General features: G+C 53.3%; 2 protein-coding genes across 9 annotated transcripts in view; one reads left to right on the top strand and one right to left on the bottom strand.

Annotated features, from left to right (window-relative positions):
* The first annotated feature begins 2,076 nt into the window (after positions 1 to 2,076).
* SH2B3 (SH2B adaptor protein 3) lies at positions 2,077 to 21,365 on the top strand. The gene is given in 9 exon segments (XM_048964595.1): positions 2,077 to 2,339; positions 2,341 to 2,386; positions 6,893 to 7,663; positions 15,545 to 15,646; positions 15,861 to 15,952; positions 16,035 to 16,126; positions 16,347 to 16,561; positions 16,894 to 17,065; positions 17,396 to 21,365. Coding segments are annotated over 9 exon segments (1,983 nt in total). The 5' UTR covers positions 2,077 to 2,091; the 3' UTR covers positions 17,641 to 21,365.
* A 59-nt stretch (positions 21,366 to 21,424) lies between these two features.
* The window catches only part of ATXN2 (ataxin 2), a 49,500-nt gene continuing 43,946 nt past the window's right edge, over positions 21,425 to 26,978 (bottom strand). For 6 of the 8 annotated variants that reach the window (XM_048964590.1, XM_048964586.1, XM_048964587.1 and 3 more), the window contains 2 exons: positions 25,934 to 26,161; positions 21,425 to 22,520 (listed from right to left, as the gene is read on the bottom strand). In XM_048964590.1, the coding sequence (XP_048820547.1) occupies positions 22,317 to 22,520; positions 25,934 to 26,161 (432 nt within the window). In that variant the 3' untranslated portion in view covers positions 21,425 to 22,316. The remainder of the gene's footprint in view (positions 22,521 to 25,933; positions 26,162 to 26,978) is intronic. The other 2 variants (XM_048964588.1, XM_048964589.1) reach the window with 1 other exon arrangement.

Below are 26,978 nucleotides of genomic sequence, written 5' to 3'. Positions count from 1 at the left end.
AGCCCTGCAGTTCTTACTGCCCGACCCAGCCACACAGCGCTCATTGGCAGCAGCCACATCTGAAGGAGGGAGAGCCATGGGGAGAAGGCAGAGCTTTATTAGAATGCAGGGGAGTTACGGGGAGCCCCGACTGCTCCCTGCAGCCTCGTTAGCGGGAGTCGTGGAGTTGTTCCTCCCCTCTCTTTTGGAGAATCGTTCCAATTCCTCAAAACCCAACGGCGAAATTCCCCGTGAGTTTTGCTTCCTGTTCGGTCTCCCTCGGGATGGCCGCGTTTTGCCGCACGCTCCGACACTTCCTCTTCTGGGCAGTCCCGTGACATTGCCCCGTTGTCCTTGCGGAGTCCTCACAGCAAAGGAATCAGATCCCGTGCCTCCGTTTCCCCATCCAGATCCCACGGGACGAGCTGGGAAATGCGGGGCGAGCTGGAAGTTGGGAAAACGCGGAGGAAAAGGGGCTGAGAGGGGAAGAGGGGGTGCTGGGAGCCCTTTGGGACACCGCCTCAGTCCCTGCTCCCGTGGTTGGCGACGGCCACAGGGAGCGCGCTGAGCCGGGAGCTCTGAGTCACTGCGGGAAGAGGGGGGTGCGCAGGGGGGGCCGGCGCTGTGCGGGGCTGCCGGGAGGGGGCGCCGGGGGGCCGCCTGTGGGGCTGCTATGGGGCTGAGGAGCTATGGGGCTGCTGCGGGGCTGCTATGAGACAATGGGCTACAGCAGGCAGCACTCGAGGGGGCTGCAGGGCATCTCTACCATCATCAGCATCACCATCACCCTCACCACCACCTGTCACCCTCACCACCACTGCCATCACCACCATCGCTCCCGTCACCGTTCTCTCTCTCTGCCATCACCCTCACCACCTTCTCCATCCCCATCACCACCATCACAACCACGACACTCACCACGACCACCATCACCATGATCACCCCCGTCACCCTTCCCACCACCACTCCTCCCACCACCCACTCTGCCCCCTGAAGGAATAGGCAAAACCCAACCAGAAATTTTAGGACCTCCCCACCCATCACCGCACTAATTCCCCAAATGTGTGCAGTGTGAGGACCTCATCTCACCCCACAGAGGTCACCGTGTGCCCCAGCCCTGGGAGATGCAGCTGTGCCATTCCCAAAGCACCGGGCACATCCAGAATATGAATGAGTTAAAGAGAAAGGGAAGGCTGCTGCAGCCTTTTACCAGGGGGAAAACTGCAAGAGTTAAGGGCTGAGCCCAGCACACAGCAGAAGGGAAGCGGCCACGGGTGCGGGTGAGCAAACAAACAGAAAAAGCAGAACTTGGTGCACTGAATCGGTAGTTAGGGAGTACAAAAAAATCCATACAGGAAGCAAAACAAAAGAGAAATCTCAGGCTGCAGGGGCTGAGAACGTGCAGAGGGTGCTGGTGAAATAGCTGAAGGTCACCAGGAAAAGCACAGCTGGGACGGCTGCCTGGGAAGGAGGGCAGCCCGGGGCTGTGCTCAGAGCCAGGAGTGCCATTATGCTGGGGGGAACTGCGAAGCAGCTCTCGAGGTAAGACCTTGTCCTGCATCGGCTGGTGACACAGGTGGAAGGCAATGGGACAGGCGGATGGCACAGACCACAGAGTAGTTCCTCTCCTGGAAAAAAGGTGCAGTGGAAGTTTGTTGTCTCTGCAGGGACACAGATCTGCCACGGCGCCCCTCTCCTATGGGACAGGGTGGCACCGGGGTTGCGCATGGCACCAGGATACGACTGGGATGACACCTGGCTGACACTGGGATGGCACCAGGCAGCAGCGGGGTGGCACTGGGATGGCCAAGCTTGGCAACTGTGTGCACTCACTGAAGCCCTTGGGGTGAGGGACCCGAGGGCCGTTTGTCCCCGCGGTAGGGACGGCTGCAGCCCTGCGTGCCTCGCGGTGCCGTTTGCCGACTTCCTTGGCCGAAAGGCAGAGGGAACCGCTGGGAAACGGGCTCCGGAACGGCGTCCCACCCACCGCCACCGCCACAGAGCTCCCGTTCCTCAGATCCCCCGAACGGCCCCGTGTTGCGGAACCCCATTCGCCCCCTACAAAACCGCCCCGAATCCTGAACACCCAACGCGCGCGGTTTGCGCCATCAGATGCCGGGAAGGGCGCGGAGCGCTGCGCACCCGCGGAACGGCCGCTGCGGGGCGGCGGGGCCCCGGCGGAGCTCCCGGAGGAGCTGCGGGTGCCGCTCCCGCTCCGCCCCCGCGCAGCCTCCGCCCTCGGTCCGCCGCGCGGCGCCGCTTTTACATAACGCCCCGGGGCCGGGGTCCGCGCCCCGCGGTTCCTCCGCACGGCGGAAATGCGGAGCGCTTCGCATCGGTTTCCTGCCTGAGCCGTGCCGTGCCGTGTCACCATGGGCGAGCGGCTCTCGGACGCTTTCTCGTGCAGGTAACCGCGGAGCTGAGCGGGGCCGGGACGGGGCGGGCGGCTCCGGGAAGCGACTGCGAAGGGAAAGTGGAGGAGAGAACGCGGGGCGGCCGTTTCTCCTGTGCCCCAGTCCGGAGCGGGGACCCCCGAGCCCCCCGCACCCCCGTCCTTATCCCGGGTCCACTTTTCCCGAAGAATTCTTTCTGTTTGCAGTGTGTGCTCCGTATCCCAGCACCTCTGGGCGCTCCTGTTCTTATCACTGAGGATCCCAGCACCCCTTAACCCCTGGGCACTCCCTCTTCTGTGTTCTCTGTTCTCTTCTGGGGGGTCCTAGCACTCCTATCCTGGGCACTGTGCTCCATCCACCGTTGGTGTGATCCTTTAGGATCAGGACCCAAAAAAGATGGGGATCCCTTACAGAGGGCTCAGGTCTGATGGTCCCTTAGGGAGGGTGCAAGACCCTAAAAGGGGTGATGCTGCCCCACAGTTAGGGGTGCCCCCCTGCCCACCCCACTTTCCCTTAGCCCCACGCACTTTGCTGGCTCGCAGTGCTGCGTGGTTTGGCACACGCGGGGCCCCTAAACACGAGGCTGATGCACTGCAAGCCGTGCTGTGCCAACGTCCTCGTGTCAGCCCTGCTGTGCCAGTTGGGGTCACCGCACAGAGCCCTGACCCGTTGGCTCCGGCACCGGGAGCAATGCGGCCGCCGCTGGGATTTACTGTCAAGGAAACCGGAGCGAGCTGTCGAGCTGCGATTTCGACATTGCTGTTGCAAATGGATTCAAGATGTGCTGGGCTTGCTGGGACTTTTGGGGCTGCTGTGCTTTTGGTAGTGAAAGCAGCTGGAGGAAGCGGTGCTGCGCTGGAACCCAGCCGTGTCCCATGTGCTTTGGGGCTGCGGGGTCAGGACTGGCTCAGCCCCTTGGACTTCTTTTCAGCTCATTTCGATGCATGGAGGACTTCTTAGCCCCCTCCCAGCACTTTTCTTTTACTTTTTCCCCCTCCTTTGCCGTTATATATTTACAGTCTCTGGGAAGATCCGTGTTCGTTTTGCCCTGCTTTGCTCTGGGCTGTGTGCTTTTGGACTCTGAGACCTCCTGTGTGTCCTCCCCCCAGCCATGCAGTGTCCCCAGGGGAGGGACTGGGGCAAAGCAATGGCGTTTAGACAAATCCCAGCTTGAGGCACAAAGTGAAAGTGCAAGAGTTGCTGGCAGGGCTGCGGTGTGCGGCTCGAAAGGAGGAAGGGCCCCATCCTGCTCCACAGCTGCAGGGTGCAGAGGGAGAGCCCCATCCCTTCTGCACCGGGTGGTGGTTGTGGGGCTGAACCCGTGGCTGTCCCCCAGCTTTGATGGGCTGCAATGTTGGCTTTGCTCACAGGTGGCTGCAGTGCTGCAGAACTGTTTGAAGGGCAGAGACGGCCTTCAGTAGGGTGGCTTTTGTTGTGCCGGTGGACACATTAGCAGGACACATGGATGCATCTTTAGAAAGTGGAACAAGAAAGGAAAACCAGCCTGGGAACAGCAGGGGTCGTCCTGCAGGGCTGTGCCTGCAGCAGGGGGATGGCAGCAGTGTGCCATGGGTGCTGGGACAGCTGGGATGCAGCCATGGGATGTAAAGGCCAGGAGGGAGCGGAGGCTCAGCCGCACATGGGCTGAAAGGCCATAAAACAGCTTGGATTTGCCATGAGCACAGCACCAAGGCTATTTAACACGATTGTGCCCAGGGCAAAGAATGCATCGTGTTGTGGGCCAGCTCAGAACAGGTATCTGTTCTCATGGGGTGATGCATCTGTCTCTATAGAGTGACAAAGGGGGCTGGCTCTCCGTCTCCACCTCCCCAGGCTGCAAAACGCCAAATCTCAGTGCCCAGAGCTGTGAGCAGCCACATTCTCCTTTGGGGATCACATCCAGCTGCCAGTTCCTACCGCCCCGGCCCCATAGCAGTGAGATGGGGTCCTATAGGAACTGGTTGCAGAGGGACTGAGCCACGCCACTGGGATGCCAACAGAGCTTCCCACCCCCACCATCCCTGAGCCCCCCCAGCTGGATGCAGCAGCACTGAAAAGTGCCGTTCATCACCCTGTGCTGGGCTGCAGAGCCGTGCCAAGAGCAGCGGCTGCTGCCTGGCTCAGAATAGCTCTTTTCATGGAGGACATCCTGGGAAGGAACAATGTTCCGCTCGCGGCATTGTGGGAACGCTGTGTTTGTGTGAGTCGGGAAGCGGGGAGCTGCGGGGCGTTCCCCGGCCCCTCCGGAAAATCGCCTGTAGGATGAATTGAGAACAGCATCCTAAAAGAGAAGCTGAAAGTGCACAGCTTTTCCTCTACTCTGGCTACAGCCGTATCTGTGCACAAATCCCATTTCCACTGCTGACTCGCAGCAAGGGGCCGGTTTCATTTTCAGATCGCTGCTGTTGCTCCCAAAACCCTCGGGCCGGAGTGACGCTTTCTGGGTTGGGCAGTAGGGTCGGTGGGAGCACTTTAATGAGATCTCCCAGGAGTGCTGGAGGCGGTGCAGCTGCAGGGCCGGATCCTGGCGCAGGCTGGGGCTTGTTGTCACCACCTGCATCAAAGCGCGGCCGATTGGTCCCATCCATCTCATCCCATCCAGTCCTGTTGCATCCTGTTGTGTTCCATCCTGTCTCATCCCTCTATTCTCCAAGAGATGGCTGCTCCTGGCCCTGCACCCCAAAGCAACCCCGAAACAGCTCCGAAGCAGCAGGGGCTCTGCACTTTTCCACTGCCTCCAGATAAGAGCCCTAAATCCCAATGAGCAGGGCCGTGCCCAGGGGTGGGTGGGATTCTCCATTGGGTGCAAATGGACGCAGTGTGCCATTGTGGTGATAGCTTTGGCTTGGTGGTGACCTGCAGAATGCGATGCCAAAATCCGTTTGAGTTGCATTCAGATGGAACATCCCTCCTCCTCCATCTCGGCGCTCTGGGGGCAAAGGTGATGCCGCAAGCTCTGGGGCTGCATTCCCATCCTCATCCCAGCTGGAAAACACACGTTGTGATTTCAGGCTCCTTCCCACCATGCGCCACAGATGAATCCCAGCGTCCCCAAATCCAACCTCTTCCAAAGCTCCAAATCCATCCACGTGCTCTGCTGCACTGTCCCCGCAGGCTCTGCGTGTGCCGGCAATCCCCGGGTGCCAGCGGAAGCGTGAGTGCAGCCATAGGGTGCTGAGTCATGGGCAGGCTGGTGGTGCTGATAGACGGCCGCGTGCGGGGCCCGCTGTGGGGCTCAGCCGGGCCGTGGGGCCGATAACATCTCCCATCACCCAGAAACTGCACAGCATGTACTCAGAAGGCCGGCGGGTGAGCAGAGATAGAGGCTGTCGTTCCCAGTGTTATCGCCGCCCTGTCTGCAAAGCTGATCTGCCGCTCTCCAAATCTCCTCGCTCGCTTCCTTTGTGCTTTTATTTTTTTATATATTTATTATCACTATTATTATTATTATTCCCCGCCCCAAAGCAATGCAATCACTTTTCCTTCCCTTCTAGCAGCTGTGGGGAGGCGGTGGTGCGTGGTGCGGCAGGATACGGGCGGGCTGGAGGATGTTTCCTGCCTGAGCAGAATGCACGGCCCCGATAAATGCCGCGTGCGAGCACAAGGTACGGGGGGAACAGTGGGGCCACGCCAGCTGTGGGGAGCTGCAGGGCTCAATGGGGCCGCATCGGAGCCCAGAAGGGTCCCTCGGGCCATCGGATTGATGGACATGGTGGTAATTTCTGCGTGGAGAGCCTGGGGCACTCCATGTGTCCAAATGCAGCCATGGAAGGTACCCTTGAACAGGGGAGCAGGTCGGTTTTAAGGTTCTTTGAGACTATCTGTGTGTTGTGTCCGGTTGGACACAACTGACATTGGAAGTGGATTTGCATTTGTTGAAAGGATGCTTTAAGCACGGAGAGAGGAGCAGCTGTGTTGCTCCATGCAATGCTGTGGGATGTGGCAGGGACACTGCATGGACACTGTGGATGGATGGATGGACAGATGCTCCTCTTTGCCCCATCTTAGTCCACATGGGAATGCCTCACTCATCTCGGTGCTGTCAGCGTGGCTGCAGCTCTGTCTGAATCTGCTGCACAAAGCAGCTCCCTCCCTGGATTGCAGCAGCAATTTGTTTGGTTTCCTCCCCTCCTGTCCCTCCCCCGACAGTTTTATCAGCTCAGCTGAAATAGTTCCCAGGAGGGAAACCCATCAGCGCTGTTAAGCCCTTGGCAGAATGAAAGCGGATACAGCCGGGCCGCACGTCCTGTGGGAGCCGCCAGCAGCTGTGCGGGCAGGAAGCCACGCAGACGCTGTGCAGGCAGGGAAACTGAGGCACGGAGAGCCAGGGCTATGGGGGCTGGCATCTGGGACACGTGGTGCTCCGCCGGGCTGCGGGTTGTGAGCCATTGTGGTTTCTTGCCAAGCTGAATGCGATGCGTCCTGGGGGATGAACGGATTTGGTGCCAATGAGGGTGGCCAAGTGGGGAGGTGTTGGGGAAGGATCCATCCTGATGGCACCGCTGTGCTCTGTCTTGCAGCGCGGCCGCCTCGCTGGAGCCACGGCAATGAATGGGCACGCTCTGCCGGCCGGCACGCCAGCGTATCCCCGGGGCTGGCATGAGTTCTGTGAGCTGCACGCCATCAGCACCGCCAAGGAGCTGGCGCGACACTACCTGCGCTTCGCCACCGAGCACCCGCACCATGACCTGCTGGCTGCCGAGAACTTCTCGCTGCGCTTCGCCGACCTTTTCCAGCAATATTTCTGCAATGAGGTGAAGGAGGGCTTTGCCATGAGTCAGCTCCGCATCCTGCCTGCCGGCCCGGCGCGGGATTACCGGGACACTCAGCGCCAGCATGCAAACCCTTCCCTGGGCACGGCGGCTTCCAAAGGCGAAGCAGAGCTGCCCACTCGCCCTGAGCCCCCAGCCGAGCCCCCCACAGGACTGCGCAAATCATGGAGCTCGGAGGAGCTGACGGGGCCGGCACGGAGACCCTTCTCGCTCAGCCAGCTCCGCCGCAGCTGGCGCAGCCTCTTCCGCCGCCGCTCCTCGGATGCTCTCCCCATGGAAGCCGATGGTGAAGTGGCAGAGGCTGCGCTCAAATCGGGACTGAGCAAACGCATCCTGCCCTGGGGGCTGTCCCGGGAGCAGCCCCCCGAGGTGCGCAAGGAGGGGACGCTGCGGTATGGGCTGCTGGATGAGACATCACTGGACAGTGGGACGCGCTGGCAGCGCTGCCGCCTGGTGCTGCGCAGGGCAGGGATGCTCGATGGTGAGGAGTATGTGCTAGAGCTCTTTGATCCACCCAAGGTAAGGAGATGCTTTCTGTGTGGGGTGATGTGATGGGTTTGGATGAGCAGTGCTGCTTCGGGCTCCATTTGGATCATAGAATCAATTAGAAAAAGACTTGGGTTGGGAGGGACCTCAATGACGCCATGTCTCCATGTCAAGGGCAGTGTGAGCACAAACTCTGAGTGGTCTGTAGAATGCCATTGCTTTCAAGGGGCCCCCAGGTCAGGCGGGGATGGAAGCCCAAACCGCAAGCAGTTTGTAGAATGGCTTTGCATTGGAAGGGAACTCGGTGATCCCATGCCAATGGTAGTTTGCAAGAACAAATTATTGCCATGCTCTTTGTGATGCTCTTTGCATTTCTCCCCGCTTTCCCAGCTGGAAGCAGAGCACCTGCCTTGTGCATGGATGCAGGGTTGGTCCTGGGATAGCGGCTGGTGGTCTTGCTGGGGGAATCCCTCATCCTCAGGGACCGGGTTGGCCAACCCCAGACTCATGTAGGGATGGGCCTCACGGTGCTGTGGCTCCCAGGGAAATTCCAAACGGAAACAGGGAATGAAAAGCAGCTCCATCCCCTCCCTGTGGGGTCTGCAGAGATCTCAGTTTTATTTTGTGAGTGCTTCTGTGGGGCTGAGCAGTGCTGGCTGTGCTGGATCTGGGTGGCAGCAGGGTTTAGCCATGGTGTTTAATCTTTAAAAAGCCAGTTCCTGCACATGGCATGGCTGACGCCGCCGGAACGGGATGGGCTTTTCATCGAGTGGGGGGGTTGATTTTACTTTTTTTTTTTTTTTTTTTAATTAATTAATATATATATGTTTAATTTGCACTTATTTAACTCTGAGCAAATTATGCTTCGGAGCAAAGCACCACGACTTGGAGGAGCAGGAGGAGCCGGCGTCCCTGCGGTGTCCCCGTGCGCCGCTGCGCTTTCGCTTTTCGCAGCTTGGTGTCACGTGTGGCAGCGGCCGCCGCTTTCGCTTACGCAGGGCTGCAGGAGCCGGGCTGGGGCTCAGCCCTTCCCTTTGGGTTTATGGGACACGGAGCACCTTTGTTCCACAGCACAGAGCTTGGTACTGGCCAACCTTGCTTTGTTTTCCACTTTTTAAGTGCTGTTCTGCTTGCTGTTGCTGCTTGGGTGGCTGTGACTGGTGACGGGATGAGGGCATGGAGAGCTGTGCCATGCTCTGAGCACAGCCCTGGGCGTCAGGCCGGTGTGGGTTCTCTGATGTCTCATATTGTTGTGCTCGCCATTCCTCCTCACTTGAGGCTTTCTGCTCTACTGCACTGTATATCCTCATGGATCTGGTAGCTCTGGAAGCTGCACAGAGGGCATTTGTGCCCTGGGCTGTGCCCTGCCCGTCTGCAGGGACGGAGCTCACCAGGCTTGGGGCCGCCCTGTCCGTCTGCTGAGCCCCACGTGCGTGTTTTATGGCCAAGCCCTAAACCCCGTGAAAATTGGGATTTGCAACGGAAATGTCTCGAGCCGTTTATGTTGACCAGATGTTCTTACAGGAAGGGGAAGGGAAATGGGATTTTCATTTGTGCTGGTTTCTTGATGGCATTTTAATGAAATCCATCACATCCCGTAAAAGATTGTACTCTGAGATGAGCTGGGAAGGCTCTTTCTGGTGCAGACGGAGGTGCCTCTGTCACAGCTCTTACATCCTCAGCCTCGGGAGGAGCAGTGTTTTCAGTATTTTTCAGTATTTTTATCTTTGCTTCTTTGCTCGGTGTGAGACTGCTGTGACTTCCTTTTTTTCTTTTTTCTTTTTTTTTTTTGGTGTCTTTTCCCCTTCCTTTCACCTGAAGCTCATTTCTCAGAAGTGCACTCTCCTGAGCCAGCAGCTCTCAGCCTGGGGCTCCCATGCCAGACCCAAAGCCATGGAGGATGTCGTGGTGCGTGGTTCCCATGGGATTGATGGCCATGGGAATGGCCCAGTGTCACTGATCCCATGGGATGGCATGGGAATGTCCTGGTGCCATGGTCCCCACAAAATGAGATGGGTTGGAAAGATCCCAGTGTTGCAGTTTCCAGTGGGATGAGATGGGATGGGACAGGATAGAGTGACTACATTTTTGGAAGAAGCATTGGCATGGCCATGGTGGCTGCGTTGGCACCGCTGTGCCAGGCAGAGACTTGAGCAAATCCTATCCCTTGTTGCACGGTGTGGCTTCAAATCCAAAACGTGTTTACTCTTCTAAGTGAGCTCTAATTATGGTTCAAGGCTGGGACACCACTCACTGATCCACAGCCACCCCGTGCATCCCCACCTTTTTGCCTCTGGCAAACAGGGATGGGCACAGAGCAGCAAACCCCAAGCAGAGGATGGGAGCACCTCACGCTCTATCACTACCCTGAGTCCCACTCAGGACCCATTCCACGCTACACTTTTCTCCCTCATTGCCATAAAGCCATGAAACAACCCCAGGGCAGTGACGCAGCTCCCATTGCCCCGGGCCAGCGCCGCATCCCCTCTCACCCACAGCCTTCCTGGTGATAGCGGGTGTCAGCACGTCCCCTCGCTGCCGTTCTTCGAAGGCTGAGCTGGGTGTAGCCTGGGCTCTGTGAGATTTCGGTGGTGAATTTTTTTTTCTTTCTCTCCCCCCCCCTTTTTATTTTTATTTTTTTTCTCGTATTTCAGGGTGAGGGCATGCGGCGGGGAAGGGCGATGAGACAAAAGGTTATTTGTCATTTATTAACCACAACTTTTTCCATCCTTGGTCATGCATGGGGGGGGAGGAAAAAAAAAGAAAAAGAAAGAAATAAATGAACCCACTTTTAGCAGCGTAACCACAGCTCCGGCATTAATTGCTGAAGAGAGGAGTTTCTTATTTTGGAAACCGTGTTGCTGGGATGGAGCCTGCCAGGGCTTGATTGGTTCACATGGGAAGGGCGAAGCTGCCCCTTTCCCCGCCCTGGGGCTCTCAGGGTTTGCTTGGAGGGAAGAGCGGAGAGTTCTTTTCTTTTTGACCCAATTCTTGAAGATTTGCGGTGGTTTTGCCCTACTGCTGTGGTCTCTCTGCCCATGGGGATGGCAGCTTCTACCCTGCAGGATGCTGCAACACTGTTGGGTAGGAAAGGGTCACATGAGTGCCAAGGAGTGAGAAAAACGGAGAGAAGTGGAGAACCTCAAGAAAATGGACTGGGAAAGTGCCCCAACCCACTGCCTTTCCCCTGTGCGCAATCTGGGGGTCCCAGCGTGTGCAGCACCTGCTGATGTAAAGCGCTTGGTGGTGCTTTTGGGTGATTGTAGCTCCTTTTTTTCTTTTCTTTTTTTTTTTTGTTATTGGTCCAGGATGTGGTTGTGTCGGGGCTGAGTGCTGCTTCTTTCGAAGGTAAATATTTATGAGATCTGTGCAGGGCTGGAGAAGCCCTGGGGCTGAGAGGGACACTCTGCTCCACGCTGGTCCCCATTGCTCCAACATCACAGAGATGGTTTTTTAGTAGTGATGATGCTAATGATTAAGCAGAGCTCAGCAGGGTGGACAGGTCAACCTGTTTTGGGACTGACTTACACCTATAGTTCAGTTGTGCTCTCCATTCTTGACATTCACATCCCACGTGATGCCAAACCCAACTCTGCTCCTGCACATCACCCATAGGAGCAAAGGAGGAGTGAACACCCCCACAGGCACGGGGTTCTGCAGCCCTTGGGGTGACTCAGCCCCAGTGGTTCCCGCCCGCTCCCTCTCCACCTTGTTTACTTTCCAAGCTCTTTTATTTATGCCAGGAAATTATTAAAACAGCCCACGCTGGAAGCGAGTTTGTCTGAAAATAAAACTCCAAGCGGCTGGCAAGCACTGGCTGCGTGAAGCTCTCCTGTTTATAGCTCTGCTTTTCCAAAATGCTGCTTTGCTCGGGATGAATGGAGCCAGGTCAGAGGGCGACTGCTCTGCATGCCCATTTTTCATAGCTGGTGGAAGGGATGCACTCAGCTGTGAGCATTTTGGGGAGCCCAGCACCCGCGGGTCGGGGTCCAGCAGTGCTACCGTGGCTGTGGATTTGGCCAACAGAGCGCATTGCGTTTGGCTGAAGCTGGGCGTCCCCCCTCGCTCCCATCCCCGATTCCCCCCGAACTGCAGTGCTGGGGCTGAATGGGAGACATTCAGCCGTGCTGGCGCGTGCAGCGCACGGGGCTTTCAGAGGGACGTTTCCTCATTCATGCCCTGCCTGCGAAGCAGCCTCTGCCTTATTTATGGGCCTTTTCATCAATGCACAAAGAGGGGCAGTCAGCCCTGAGAGCACGTGGGTTTCCAGCCCCCTGCATCCCTCCTCATGGGGCTGAGCACCATCGATGCCTTTTTGGGGGGCACTCCCAGCACCCCAATTATTTCTCCATTAGAAATAGCTGATCTGGGAGCTGGGGGCTGCGCTCCCCCAAAGCACTTTGCACCAGCGCAGAGCCACCAGAGACTGGAACAGAGGGTGCTTTGTGCCTTGTGGCTGTGCCTGGGACTGGCACAACAGGGCCCCTTGTAGCCACCCAACCCGCTCCCTTCAGGGACATCTCCATCCCCACCACGGGCTTTGGAGATTCGTTTTCCCATCCGGTGTTGTCCAAGTGGGGAATTTGGGGTGGGCAGTGGGATTGGAAGGGACTTTTTTGGGGTGATGGCAAGCAGGAGGTGATGGGGGGGGGAGGGGGGTGTCTTGAGTTCCCCCCCACCACAGCAGTGCTCACGTTTCTCTGTCCAACAGGCAGAAAAGCCCTTATATTTACAGCCCATGCCCAGAGCAGAGAAGCCATGAAGGTGCTCAGTGCTGCTGTCAGTTGGGTTCAGAGTGAATGGCCCTTACGTGCCACATGGCTCTCCCAGCCATGGCTGCCATAAGCACATGGGGAGTGGGACACAGCACCAAAATGGGGTGAGGGACGCGGTGCCTGTGTGGGAAATCCCTTCTCCGAGTGTGGAGGAGGAAACAGGGCAGAGGAGGAAGAGGCTGCGGGAGAATTAAAGGAAGAGAGGAGGGGCTGTGGGTCAGGGCCAAGCAGAGGCAGGGAGAAGCTGTGGTCAGTGGAAGAAAGGCTGCTGGGAAATGGCAAGGATGAATGGAAAAGCTCAGAAATCCCCCAGAGCCATCACGGGGCTGCCCGCATGGGTCCAGTGCCCTCAAGACCCGCTGTGATGTGAGCGGCCAAGGATGAGCATTGGGATCGTCCAAGGATGAGCGCTGGGATCAGCTACACTGCCAACCCTATAGGGCATTGGGATCAGCTGCTGGATGGCCAGCACTGGGGTTGACAGTGCCTTAGAACCAAAGGATGTGTGATAGGATAAGCCTTGGCGCCTGCTCCCAAGATATCTGCTGGGATTACCTCTGGTGCAGACCCTCAGAGATGAGTGTGACGAATGCCCTGAGCCCACAACGTCCCCAGGTTGCTGCTCTGTGTGGGAACAATGGGAACCTCACCCCCCCATGACTGCGTGCCACCGTCCCCCTGGGAAACTTCAGAAAACTCCCCCGGGGCCGCGGGTGCAGGATGTGGTTTGGGGCTGGCATAACGCAGCACCCGCTCTGCTGCAAATCTCAGTGCCCCGTCTGTCCCTCCATCTGTCTGTCCCTTCTCTGTGGGAACCCCAGCGGGGCTGAGCTGTGTCACTCTGCCACTGGCTGAGGTTTGTCCCCTGTGTAATGGAACAGCTGAGCCATGGCTTACCAGAAGGGACAGATCTCACCCATACACCATGGCATGGCTCAAGGTGGAAGCGAAAGAGCCAGCATGGGGAAATCCCCAGCACATGGATTGGCTGCGCTCAAAGGATTTGCTTTTGCTCTTCATGGCCTTGGCCCTGCTGCTGGAGCTGCGCCACTGCTGTCATTGCTGTGTCATCACTGTGCCACCACCATCATTGCTGTGCCACTGCTCTCATTGCTGTGCTACCATGACCATTACCATGCCGTCGCCATCACCACTGTGCCACTGTCACCATTGCTATGACACTGCTGCTGTGGCCATGCCATCACTATGTCACTGCCATCATTGCTGTGCTACCGCTGTTATCTACATGCCATCACTATCACGGCTGTGCTGCTGCCATCATTGCTGTGCCACTGTTGTCACTGCCACACCAAAGCTGTCACTCCCTGCCACTTTACACAACATCCCCAACATGGTAGTGGGGCTTGAAGTGTGACCCGTCTCAATTCACACAGTATTTTTAAACTTTAGGAAATGGTTGGGGTTTGGCAGACCACAGGTAGAAGGACGTTGCACTCAAGCACTCATTTTAATGGTGCTGGGACCTGGCATGGTCCTCCGGTCCCCATGGAGCTGGCACCCCAGGACATTGTTGGGTGCTCACTTAGGCACTGGGATTCCCCTTCCACCCTCCAGATCCTCTGGGGAGCAGTGGGGTGAATTTAGCAGAGTGAGAACAGCAACATTTGCAGTGCTCATCCCATCCCATTCTTACTGAGCTTACATTCTATAATGCTGTTCTATGATTCCATTCCATCCCATCCTCATGACTCCATGACTCCATTCTATGCTCCCATCTCATTCCAAACTCCCTGGGCTCCAGGAGGCTGTGGCATCTCTGCCCATACAAAGCCTGTGAGCATGCAGAGTGTTGAGTGTGCACTTCTGGTTACCAAGAAAGGCACTTCTTGGTAGGGCCGCCATCGCATGGGGCATCTCGCGGTCAGGTGCAGCGCGGTGCCTGCGGTAGGCACTTCTCCGAAGCCAGTGTGGTGCTGGGGCATCGTATCTCTTGGCAGAATCATTTCCTTCTCCCTCAAGCTCTGCGTGCAGAGCTGAGCACAAGGCTTCGCCGAAATTCCTTTTCCTGGAATTCCCCCTCCAAGAAAGAGTGAGCAGCGTGGTGACCGGGCTACGTGTGCCGATAACGCCTGCGCCGCGTTGACACTGTGAGCCTGGGGATGTGCCAACCCAATGGGATGGGCACTGCAGCGTCCCCTCCTCGTGCTGGGCATTGTGCCGCAGACTCTGCTGTCCCTGGGAGGACAAAGCCATGGGGACGTGGTGCAGCTCCGACACTGATTGCGGTGGCTCTTGGCAGGGCGCAGAGCCGCAGCCGACTTCTAAGAACTTTCTTTCAGCACAGTGCAGAGCTGATAAGGGCTGCTCCCTCTCACGCTGCACTTCCGGCCCCAGAGTACACCGAGTCCTTGGTTGAGAGCGAGATTGAGGTGGGGGGGAAGGGAAGGCAAAAAAAAAAGAAAAAAAAAAAGCACAACCGAATGTAGCGTGACTTCTAGCGCTGGAAGGAGCCGGTGTGCACTGATGGGAATGGTTTTGCAGCAGTGAGCGCAGAGCTAAGTCACATTCCTGTCCCTGTTGCATGGCAAAGTGCAGCCTGGAGGCAGCTCAGCACTGCACAGAGGGATGGGTCTCATGGCAGCATGCCCGCACACACTGGCATGGGGTTGGCAACATCCAGGCACTGCCAGAGCCCGGAGTGGGTGCCCCATACCGCAGCCCCAGCAGCTCAGCAGCAGAGGAACCGAAAGCTGCCGCCAGGGTATTATTAGAGTTGCTGGAAGTGCATGCTCAGCATTTTGTCATGTGCCTGGGTCAGAGTGAAAGCGGGCAGGCAGCAGTGGGCAGCTCTCAGCACGGCACCAGGGCAGTGCCTGGGGGGTCCCATGAATGTATTCTCACCAGCTAGGCTCTGATTTCATTCTCAGTGTGCACAATTTCCCTGGCACACACTGGGAAGTGCCTCCTCCCTCCTTTCCTCTGCATTATGGCACTACAGAGATGGGTTCCTTCTTAAGGTGCATTACCCAGCACAGCTCGTGCCAAACTCAGGGCAGCATCCATGTGGGATGTGTCCCTGCCACATGGGGTATTTCCTTGCCAGAGGACTATTTCCCTCCAGAGAGGGCTATTTCCTCACCCTATGACCCTGCTGAGCTGTGCCACTTGCTTTCTGCAGGGCTCCAAGCCAAAGCTGCGCGCTGCCTGCTCGGCCATCCAGGAGGTGCGGAGGTGCACGCGCCTCGAGATGCCTGACAACCTGCACACCTTTGTCCTCAAGGTACGGCCCCGAGGCCTTTTAGAGCCTTTTTGGGATGCACGTGGCTTGCCCAATGCTCCTGTGCCAAATTTCACTTCCTCTTTGGAGGGTGGTTTATGCTGGGGGGATGCAGCTTGTAGGGTGGAGGTGCTGTGCTTTGAGCAGTCCCTACATGTGGGTGAGGGTACGATGGGGATGCACATCTCCCTCTAATGTCCCTCTGTGGCGTCCCCAGGTCACCAATGCTACTGATGTGCTGTTTGAGGCGGGGGACGAGCAGCAACTCAGCTCCTGGATGGCCGAGATCCGGCAGTGTGCATGCAGGGGGTAAGAACTTGCCAGGCCCCTGAGTCTGCACGTCCTCAAATGCTGTGCCCAGCACTCATCCCATCTCCTCCCATCCTTGCAGGTTGGATGTGGGTGACCCTGAGCTCCTGTCAGGCCGGCACCCTGATCCCACAGCCACCAGCCCTGCTACCAGCTCTGACTCCCCAAACCAAGGTGAGCACCTGGGGACACCGAGAACAAAGCAGAGGTGTTGAGGACACCATCCCTAGGAGGGTTCCCATACCTCGCTGGGACTGGCTGAAGTTAATCCAGCCCCAAATGGTGCAAGGAGGACAGAGATACAGGGGAAGGGATGAGGATGATGAGTGGGGCTGGGCAGGGTCCTCACTGCCCTGGGGCACTCACCCTTGCTGGTGTCCCTGTGTCTGGGCAGGGGCAATGCCAGGGGGGCCGGCGGAGACAGCGGGACCGAAGATGGAGCAATTCCTGTCATCCTGCCCCTGGTTCCATGGGCCCATCTCCCGCGTGAAGGCAGCGCAGCTGGTGCAGCTGGGGGGGCTGGAGGGTCACGGTGTCTTCCTGGTGCGGCAGAGCGAGACGCGCCGCGGCGAGTATGTGCTCACCTTCAACTTCCAGGGCAGAGCGAAGGTACAGGTGGGAGATGGGATGGGATACATTGGGTTGGGATAGGTTGGGCTGGATCGAGTTGAGCTGGGTGGCAAATGTTACCCCTGCAAGAACCTCACCCCCCACCCCAGCTGATGCTCTCCTTGTCCCAGTGCTTGCAGAGGGCTGGTGTCCCCATCCCCAGTTCTCGGGGGAGGGAAAAAGCCTGCAGTGAACAGGGCTGGAGATGCATCACATGATGCTAAGGCCGTTTATTCCCTTCCCCATCCGTCCCAAATATCCCCATGTCTCCCGTCATCTCCTCCACCAAGGGAGCTGGTGGAAGGCTAACAGGTCTGTGCTCCTCCCTGCAGCACCTGCGGCTGTCGCTGACAGAGCGGGGCCAGTGCCGTGTCCAGCACCTGCGTTTCTCCTCCATCACAGAGATGCTGCACCACTTCCACAGGTATCCCATCCCACTGGAGTGTGGGGCCACCTGCGATGTCCGGCTCTCCAGCTATGTTGTCGTCCTCCCCCAGCCACCAGGTAGGAGGCAGCAGTCCGGGGATGAACATTCTGGGCTTTGGGAGTCCTGGGGGACAGGGATGAGGGTCCTGGCCCTAAGGGAGGGTTTTTGCCCAAAGGGAGGGTCCTAGCCCTAAAAGATAGACTCTGAGGCAGTTGGTGCAGCTGTGCCCATTTAGGGGAAGCCGAAGCATCGGGACAGTGTCCCAAAAGCTGACACCTGAGCTCCTGGCTATCCCACTTTGGGCAAGCAGAATCTACCTTCAATCTCTGTGGGATGCACTCCAGTGCTAGCAGCAGCGCGCTGGGACAGAACCACCTCAAGCATCTGCTCTCTCCCTCTGCCCGCAGCTCCTGGCTCCAGCCCTGCGCTCCCTGTCCCACTGCCCTTCTGGAGCCCGGAATTCAGCCTGACCCCCTCCGAATCCCCTCCAGAGCCCATTTTCCACCTGGTGCCACCGGTGGCTGAGTTGGCGCAGGGCTCACACCCCAACGGGGCACCCCATGGCGCACGGCCCCGTGATTCGGACTACGAAGTGGAAGCCCCGGGCCGGGGCCGTGTGCGTGCTGTGGACAACCAATACACACCACTGTGATGGGCACAGGGATGCACTTTTGGTGGAGAAGTCCCGGAGATCCCTCCGGGTGGCACAGAGGAAAAAGAATGTATTTCCTTCCTTCTGGTTAGGGATTGTTATTTTTTAATTTTGCAAGGAAGGGGGTCATTGTTCACTCCAGTATGGGTGTGCTCCCTCTCCTGGGCCTGTTAAAGGGCCATTTAAAAAAAAAAAAAATTTTTTTTTTTTTTTTGTATTATCAAAGCTTTCTCATTACTGTTTACACAACCACCATGGGGACACCGCACCGCCCTGTGCTCTCCTGCCCCTTCCAGGAGGAGCCGAGGGTGTGTGGTGCATCTGCACCATTGGAGCAAATGAATGAAAAATGGATTCACAATTCTTGGCCAAGCGCTGCCCGCGAGCCGGGATGGGGCTGTGCCACGCTACTGCTCGCCAAGGATTTGTTTTATCTCTACAGACAAGGCAAAAACTGGCTTTTCTCCTTCCTTTTTTTCCCCAACTTGCCTCTTGCAGCCAATCCTGCAGCAGCGCTGCCCACACCGTGATGCTAACCGAGACGTGAACACTAACAGCTCCATCCCTAACAGTGCCACCGCTGAGAGCTACTGCGGAGACTGACAGCAAAGCATCCCCCACCAATGGGGGCATTTCCAGCACAAAACTCAGTTTCCCCATGGTTTTGTACCTTGGCTGTGCACCCTGCTCAGCTCTTTTTTTCCTCCCTGCTAAACAACACGTGAGGGGATGGCGGTGTTCCACGCTATGCAGTAATGGGCAGAGGGAGCACACAGCTGCTCTGAGCCCGCACACCCAACGTGCCTTATGAGAGGAAGAGGAAGGTTTGGTGTTTCTGCAGCTGTAATACCCATACAACAGCACTTTAACCTGCCTCCACATGTGTCCCCTCAAAGGATGGAGCCCCATTTACCTGCTGGTGCCTAGAGAGAGGATCAGCTGCTCTATCAGGAGAAAGGAGGGAGCTGGGGCCGTTGCCACATTCAGGGCACATTGGCAGCGCTCAGCTCCCATTTATGTGATCACAGAATAAATTGAGTTGGAAGGGACCCCCAAATAGCACCTGGTCCCACTCCCCTGCAATGCACAGGGATGCTGACAGCTCAATCCCAAGGGTTCCTAATGCAACATTACTCTCAAACTCAGATTAAAGAGAATCTTTTCTTCCCCCCCCCAATTAAAAATAGAGCCATAAGAGCATTAATTTAGGATTTCATTTGAAAGCCAACAATACAGAGCTTCAAAGCTTTTGCAAGGGCCTGAGAATGCACTGTGTGCACCATTGGCCCTGCACAGCCCACAGCCAACTGCACAGCTCTGCTGTGATCAGTGACTGCCATGCATAAGCACAGGAGAAAGTGGCTGCATCCCCTTGAAAACTCATATGGAGTTTTGTGCCTTCCATCTCCTGCTCTGCTCCCATTCTCCACTTTATGCATCTGGAGCATGCAAAGCCTTTTCTGCCCAACTCCTGTTACCAACACCCCCAGTACCTGCCCCATCGCAGCCAGATCCAAACTGGAGCATTTCAGAGAAAATGACACTGCACATTGTCACCTCCTGGGCTGCCAAACACAGGGAGGCTGCAGGGGAACAGAGCAGCCCCTGTGCCCTCTTCCTTCCCAGAGCTGCACCAAGGCTGCAGGCAGCAACATGGTCCCCCTGCACCAAAAAGCAGCAAATCAGGAACAATGCAGCCTGAATTTGGGGCTTTAAAGGCCAATGCCTCCTTGGTGCATGGTCCCAGATTGTTGTGTTTGGGGAGAAGCCGCACAGCAAAGCTCTGCAAGCCCATGGAACACTTGCACATGCTGCAAGTGCCCCAGGCAGCCAGATCTGAATGATTTTTTCCCCAAAGGATGAGAGGGTCTCACCCCAGCTCCCCTACAGAGGCAGCAAAGGGATGGGAAAAGGGATTGCAGCCACACACACAGTGTTCCTAGCCTGCCCTTCTACTGCACGGGATTTGGCATAGTTCAAAGGGGAACCACTGGGTTTGGTTAGATAAACGTACATTGAGTTCATCAGACCATGCCCCCCTGCAAGGTTAATGCAGTGGTGAAGATACTCTATTACAGGGTAGGAAAGGCACTCCCAGGACACTGCTTTTGGCAATAAGGATGCTAAGGGAAGGAGCAGTGCCTTTACTCTCCAGCTAGGACTGCAGAGACCTGGTTCTGACAGTGCCTGACACAAAGCAATAATTAACATTTTTAGTTATCTCATCCCTCCCTGCCACACTGCACCCCAGGCAGGTTCCCAACACTGCTACCACCACCTGGTGCTGAAGCACAACTATCCCATAGCAAAGCCTTGGGGAAGAGCTCCAGGTCCAGGTGGAGCCAAAGCAGAGGGAATCCCTGTGAGCTGGAACAGCACCGGCGTGCTGGGAAGGAGCCAGGGAGGGGCTTTTTGTTCCTTCACCTCTGGACCACACAACACTGCTGTCGCACGACCAAGCATATAAAGCCTCCAAGTGTCTGAACACAGCATTCCAAACTTCAAGGTGAGCTTGCTGGCCCCCACCATGGCACAGCCTGCACCAGCAGCCACTGCACGCCTTCCCACCCAGCCTCTAGGGTGACTAAAGCCAACAGGTTCTGTTGGATGAGTTTAGTGATTTGGAAGTTCTACTTTTCACCTGCACAGAAGAGTTCTTCTTGTATAGTAGGTTTTCTATATATTGTTTCTGTATGTACTGTACAAGTAACTTATTCTTGAATAATGCAATTTTACCATAATATAAAAAAAACCTGCTCTTAATAAACTGTTTTTAGAACTCGTTTCTCACTTTTAGTATTTCACCTCATTCTCCATGGTGCTGCTATATGAGCAGACCAGGAGCTGCTCAAACTCACAAACCCTCCCTCAGAAATGGAAGCTCCCTGCCAGCAGGAGCAAATCTCCATCATGACTTTTGATGGTCGCATGCCCCCTGCTGCCCACCTGCATTTACTTACATTAATTTCATGCATTTGTGACATCTTCTGCACAGCAACAGAGCAGCACGAGGCTGAGGCGTTAGGGAACGGACCCGAACAGAGGAAATTCTTTTAAAACCTGCACTCACACTTCTGTTCTGAACCCTCCGACTTGTATCTGCAGTGGCCCTGCAAGTCACATACACCTGACGGAGTTCCATAGGTCTGAAGCTGGAGAAGATATTAAAGAGAGATACTGGTAAAGCAAAACACAAACAATACGTAGGTCAGTTTTTAAAACTTTTTTTATTTTTTAATTTTTTTTTTTAGTTTTTATTTTATATTATCTACAAAGTAAAAGTTTTCTTAACTTAAAAGTTACATCACTGTCTCACGATAGTGATCATCTCATCAAACGTGATTTATAAATAATAATTCATCAGTTTGACGATTAGAATTTTTTTTTTTTTTTTACTGAACCTGTTTCAAGTTTAGTTAGAAGTAAAAGGGATCTCCAAGTCTTGATTTTTAGTGATAATAGCAGCAAGAATCACTCTTGTTACTTCTTTTGCTAGCTGATGAGTTCATAACTTTGAAGGGTCATTAAAAAATAAATAACTTCCAGTTTTCAGCAAGCAGAGTTGGGGCACTTGCAGGACTCAGATACAGTGCATGGAATTATGGAATAGCCCACAAGTTCCTAAATGCCTCTACTCAGTCCGAATCTCTCCCACTGCAAGATGAACTGTTAGCATTCCTAGTGGATGTTACAAGAAATCAATTTTTTTTTTTTTTTAAACAAAATAAAATGAAATTCTAGTTTTCTGTGCTTCCAGTTGGCAGAAGCAGTAGAAGGAGGGTATTTGGCCTACAAAAGGTATCCAGCCTTTCAGTTATTCCAGATGAGCCTTACAACTGCTGTTGGTGGTGGGCTTGTACTGTAAAAAAAAAGTTCAAATGTAAATAATAGATTGGCAAGCCACACAACAGTTTGCTAGTAAAGTGGTCACAGGACAACTACTGAGCTCAACTTTCTTTTTCTTTTCCTTTTCCTTTTAAAGAACAAAACAACACCCTGCATATCGAGATGTCCTTTGGATGTTTCTCTCCTCCCTAAACCCTCACAAAGCAGCTTGTTCAGCTCACACATTCCCCAAGACATAACATCAGAGGCTGTTTGGAAACAAATAACGATAAAGACATCTAAGTAACTTTAAAGCGGAAAGAAGTCATATAGCACCTACTTTTCCCCAAAAGTCAAGCTGCAGAATATTACTCTGAATTAAAGAATAGACTTCAATTGTCACTTTACTTCGGTCAGTAGAAGTCTAACAGCACTACCCCCAAGCAACACTGTCACTCCTGTCCTTGGGACCGATCGCTTTAAATTTAACAACCCCCCGGATCATTATGAGCAGGCTACGCAGACAGTCCATTCCCCACAGCAAAACCACGGCAATACCTGGAAGAACACAGCCCCACCGTGTCAGTGTCTGCACAGTTATCCACTTCTGTACTTCAGCTACACAGAAACAAGGTCTTTGCTACATTAGCTAAATCTGGCATGCTTAGCTAGGCTTGTATTTGGGCTGGCAACGTACAAACGCTAAATGCACAAACAGTTTGCCATCAGCAGCCCGCCATCTAAAAAGGACATCTTCCATTTGTTTTCTGATGGTTTTTTATTTTTTTTTGTCATTCTTTTCCCCAAATCTGGTTCGTAACAGTTCTCCTCTCTACTGTGACCTGGCTCAGTTACGGTGCAGGTCTCCCGGGCACACACTCCTCACCTGAAGGGTGCGTCATATAGGGGAAATGTGTTGTTGTCGAGACTGGAATGGGCTGTAGTGCACTTTGAGCGATGGCGGCTTGGGGACCACCAGGTGGCTGTGTCGTCATTAGCATCATTGGAGCATGGGCAGTTGGGTGAGAAGGAACCATTCCTGACTGTACATGAGCCTGAAACAAAGAGCTCTTTAGTATAATGGTCACAAGGAGGCATCTCTCCTGGCCACATGACTAGCGAATTTTTTCCAGCTCTACCAGTAAATCCAGAGATTTACTCCATTTTAACTAGATTAGCCACAAAGGGATTAAAAAAAAAGATAATAACAACTAAAGTAATAACTTTTAAAAAGGCTCAAATCCTTACTGCTGGCTCCGAGTCACATTCTGAATTTCAGCAATAATTTGGACAGTGCACACTGGGAGAGACTGCTAGCATTAAACAGAGGGATATATATCTTTTTTAAACCTCAGCAACAAATCTTCAAAACATTATTGTTAGTAACCAAGATCAAAGCGCTTCCTATGCAGGGAACGCACTGGGTGCAGATAGGAACCTCACACGCTCTGGAGCTCTGGCATCACTTGCTCCCTTCTCATTACACAGCTCCACATTCTTTCATGGCTCCCTGCCCTAGGAACGCTCTCGAGTGACCTGTGCCCACGCTATCTTTCATCTGTGCAGTCATTCTAAGATGAGTGATTTCATCCCTTGATGCTGTTAGGTCAGCTTTGTTCTGTTTCCAGTTAAGCTCATCACAGTTAAGGTCCTCATGTAATCTAAGCAATCATAATTAAGTCTCAGCAGAAAAAAGGAGATTAATCTCCATTATGGCTGATCACCTTCTGGCAAACCAGTTCAGTAACTTGTCGGTTGACTTCTTTTGCTCAGAGTGGCTCATGACTCTAGAGATTCTCAGTTGTTTTGAAAAACAAGTAAACACTGGTTTCTTAAAAGCACAACACATTAAGGAATCCCTAGAGCTTTCAGTCAGTTTGTCTCAGAAAACAAAAATTATTTGCATCTAAGGCTTGCTTTGTCCTTCTACCGGATCCCACTGTCAGGGTGCTACGGTGCAGCAATCGCAGCCTCACGACTTTCACAGGCCAGTAAAGACAGATAGCAGGTAGTGGCTACAATTTTATTTCTTAAAGACAAAAGGGTTATTTGACTCATCACAGACATTCCTCAAACTCTTTATCAGACTTGCACTGTATTAATAGCGCTCAAGAAGCCTTTAAAGGCAGGAACTGCAATTCCAATCTCATTCTTGCACTAAAAAGGGCTTAGAAGATAAGGCTGTGAAACAAAAACACCTTTCAGGATGGGCACCATTTTCACTTTGACAAACATGCTATTACAGCAGCCGTAACTATAAAGCAGCTATTCATATAGCAGCTGGATTCAATGCAGACACACACCGGATAAAAAAATTTCGCTGTGGCTCAAACACTTTGCAAATTGGCAGCTGACAGTACATTGTAATGAATTTTCAAGTACTGCTTCTCAAGTGAGATATGTCTAACAGCTTGAGTCATCTGAGAACCTGAAGGGAAATTCAACTGATCCCCTGTGTTTGCCTAACTGAAACTCCTACTACATATTTCACAATGGCGTTCAGCAGCTGGAAATAGCACTGCTGAGAAACTATTAAATCCAGTGATTAGTTTCCCCACAATGGAATAATTACACACATTTAAAACTTCTTACAGAGCTGTAGTTATTCCTTCATTAGAGATTTTTTGTTTTTTTTTTTTTTTAGGGAACTACTTCATTTCAAAGTCAGTTAGTCTGGTATAAATATCTTGGATTACAGATCGTAATTTTCACCCTAAAAAATTACAGCAGAAAAGACTGCGTACGTTGAAAATCAAGGGTAAAGCAGGCTTTGCCTGCAATTGCTAAAAATCCTGACTAAGCAGTCAGTTCTGGCTAAAACTTGCATCTGATTTGCTTTAGCAAGGTTTGCTTACGAAGTGCTTGGCACACAAAAGGAAGACAATGGCCACATCCTGCAGCGCAGGCACAGGTCTGGCCACGATGTGTACAGCACAACTCCTGTACGCTCTCATCTTTAAGTTGCCTTTGAAACAAACGTGTTTCATGTTTCAAAGCACGGCACTGAGCATGCCACTCACCCCCAAGCTTCCAAGAAGACCCTTCTAAAGAGCTGCAGGTGGTATCTCGAGGCATCTCAAAAAGCTCTTAGACCTAGGCATTCACACCAGTGCCACCACACCAGAGCAGAGCAATAGCCCACATAAGCCAAGTATCTGTTTCCGGCAGAAATCAGCCTGGGAGGACGTGGCAAGGTGCCACAATAGCAGTAGTCACATTTGGGCATCCTCTCTTTATCCTCCCACAATGCAAAAAGAAAAAAGCTTAGCAGAACTAAAAAGTTATAAACTCAACATCAGTAAAACAATTCTTAAAAAAAAAAGAAACAATTAATTTGCTTAACTAACTGTCCCAGAAGATTTTACCAGAATTCAGGATGGGACCAGGGTCCTACTTGACTACCCTCCCTACCTGCAGTTAGGTCATGACATCTCAACTTCTGTTAGCCTGTATGGAAGGAATAAGCCAGGCAACTTGATCTGAAGGAGTTGTGCAGGCAAATTACTGATTAATTGTCTGCTCCTTGACAAAGCTTACTAAATCCATGAGATTTAGTAAACATCAGAAAATCTTTGCAGCGCTGCGTTACGCAGAGCTCTTGATTAATCAGTCATGTGCTTCTCTTCCCCAAATCCTTTTTTTCAGTGAGTTGACCACAAGAGACCAGTTAAGAGAAGTGGGTTTCTGATCCTGTAGCAAAGACTGTCATTAAGTTGCCCAACAACCATCGGGGATCTCCTGCACACGCAGTCTGCCTAGAACCAGACACACACACGCACGCAGTTTTCTCTTTTAGCAAGGATTGTCCTGCAAATCATCTGAACTAAATCTCAATCTCCCACTGCAGTGCAGCCTTGCTACTGCCCAGTAAACATTTCTATCATCCTTTACTGAATGTATTTGTACAAATTTGGCTACAACACAAAGCCTACAACTGCCACCAAAAGCAGCAATTCAGCTTTCTTCCACCCAGCTCTCGTCTCCAACCTTTCTCTATGCCAGCTCTTCCTGTGATCATGCAGTGAACCCGAGTAGTGAACTGATTTGACTGAGAAATAGCCTAAAATAGGGGGAGGGGAGGCACACTTCAGTTGAATCAAGTCCCCAGTCTGGTTTGCTGCATGGCCAAACAGTTCTGTGAGCAGAATGGGGGAGGGGGGGGGGGGGGGGGGGCAGGACAAGAATGGGAATTGGGAACTGGGAAGAGAGCTCAATTTCCTTCAGTTGCAGTGCCAGCTTAAGATGTCTTTATTAAACTACAGTTGTAGATGCACTGGGTATTGGAAGCTGAGGTCCAAATATCTTGTAAAATTCTAGAAGAAAGGCAATGTACAAACAGAAACCTACGTAACACAACAGGTAGTTTGTGCTGAGAGGTGACAGAATGGAAATCACTTCAGCAGGCCCGACTGTCCTATCTTTGTGGCATTAAGACATTTAGTCTTGAAGGTTGTTAAACTGTGTTTACCTGGGGGACATGGGCCATGTGTGGCGGATTGGTATATGCAGGTTGAACATGGGAGGGATGAATGGTGAAGACTGTTTGTTGTGCTGTAGGAAAACTATTTTGTGGAGACTGCGTATTGGAGCCTGGCGTCATGGAAGGTGGGGTTGGAGCTAGACCTGCGTGGTAAATTGCCGACTGCTGTTGTGGGTTTGCCAGGTGGAGTGCCTGAGCAGCCTGGTGCTGATGATGCTGGAAAATAAAAAAAAAATAAAAAAAAGAGACAGTAAATCAGTGAGAGTTAGGTTATGGTCTAGAAATGAGAGATGTTTACGTTACTTTCCAGAATAAAAAAAGCTTGCAAAACTGCTTCCCATTGTCCATCTTTCAAGTCACAAATCTAAGGATTCCCATACCTGTGGTCACCAGAAAACTCACTGCAATTGCACCAGGCTCATCTTCCCCTCGCCCTACAGCTGTGTGAGGAGCCTGGAAAATGGATGTGCTCACCAGAACCTACACTGCCAGGCAAAAACAAAGAGACCCTGCAGCCTCAGGGTTGGATGTACTTCCTAACCGCAATGAAAGCAGCTCAAAGTCATCACCAGTAGGAAGCTATGGCATGCAGCATTATCGCAAGTACTACTTTGCTTTTAGCTGCCTGCCTTGGAGAAAAATCCTCAGCATTAATCTGATACTTTCAACATTAAGCTGCAACAAAATTATGAGTCTCCTTTAATCAAAACATGGAAACGAGCTACACCTCATCCCTTGTGGAGATGGAGAAATGTATGGTCGGACTCATGTTGGCACTTACTGAGGAAAAGGGATTGACACAAGTTTTCCTCCTTGCTTACTCTAGAAATTATGAGACTACCACATTTGGCTGCTACAAGTAGAGAAGAATGAGATCATATATCTTCACTTCTAGAAAACATGGAAAGCTGGACAGTTCCTGCGTGAGATTTATCATGTGCAGGTGGTTTGGGCAACCTCCCCCACCATTCTTCCTCTCAAGGAATCAACAGATCAATGTAAAGTCACAAATCAATGCAATTCCTTCCAGTAG

This window comes from Lagopus muta, chromosome 17 (assembly GCF_023343835.1).
Source record: "Lagopus muta isolate bLagMut1 chromosome 17, bLagMut1 primary, whole genome shotgun sequence".
Lineage (NCBI taxonomy): Eukaryota > Metazoa > Chordata > Aves > Galliformes > Phasianidae > Lagopus > Lagopus muta.
This window is presented reverse-complemented; position numbering and strand designations above follow the sequence as displayed.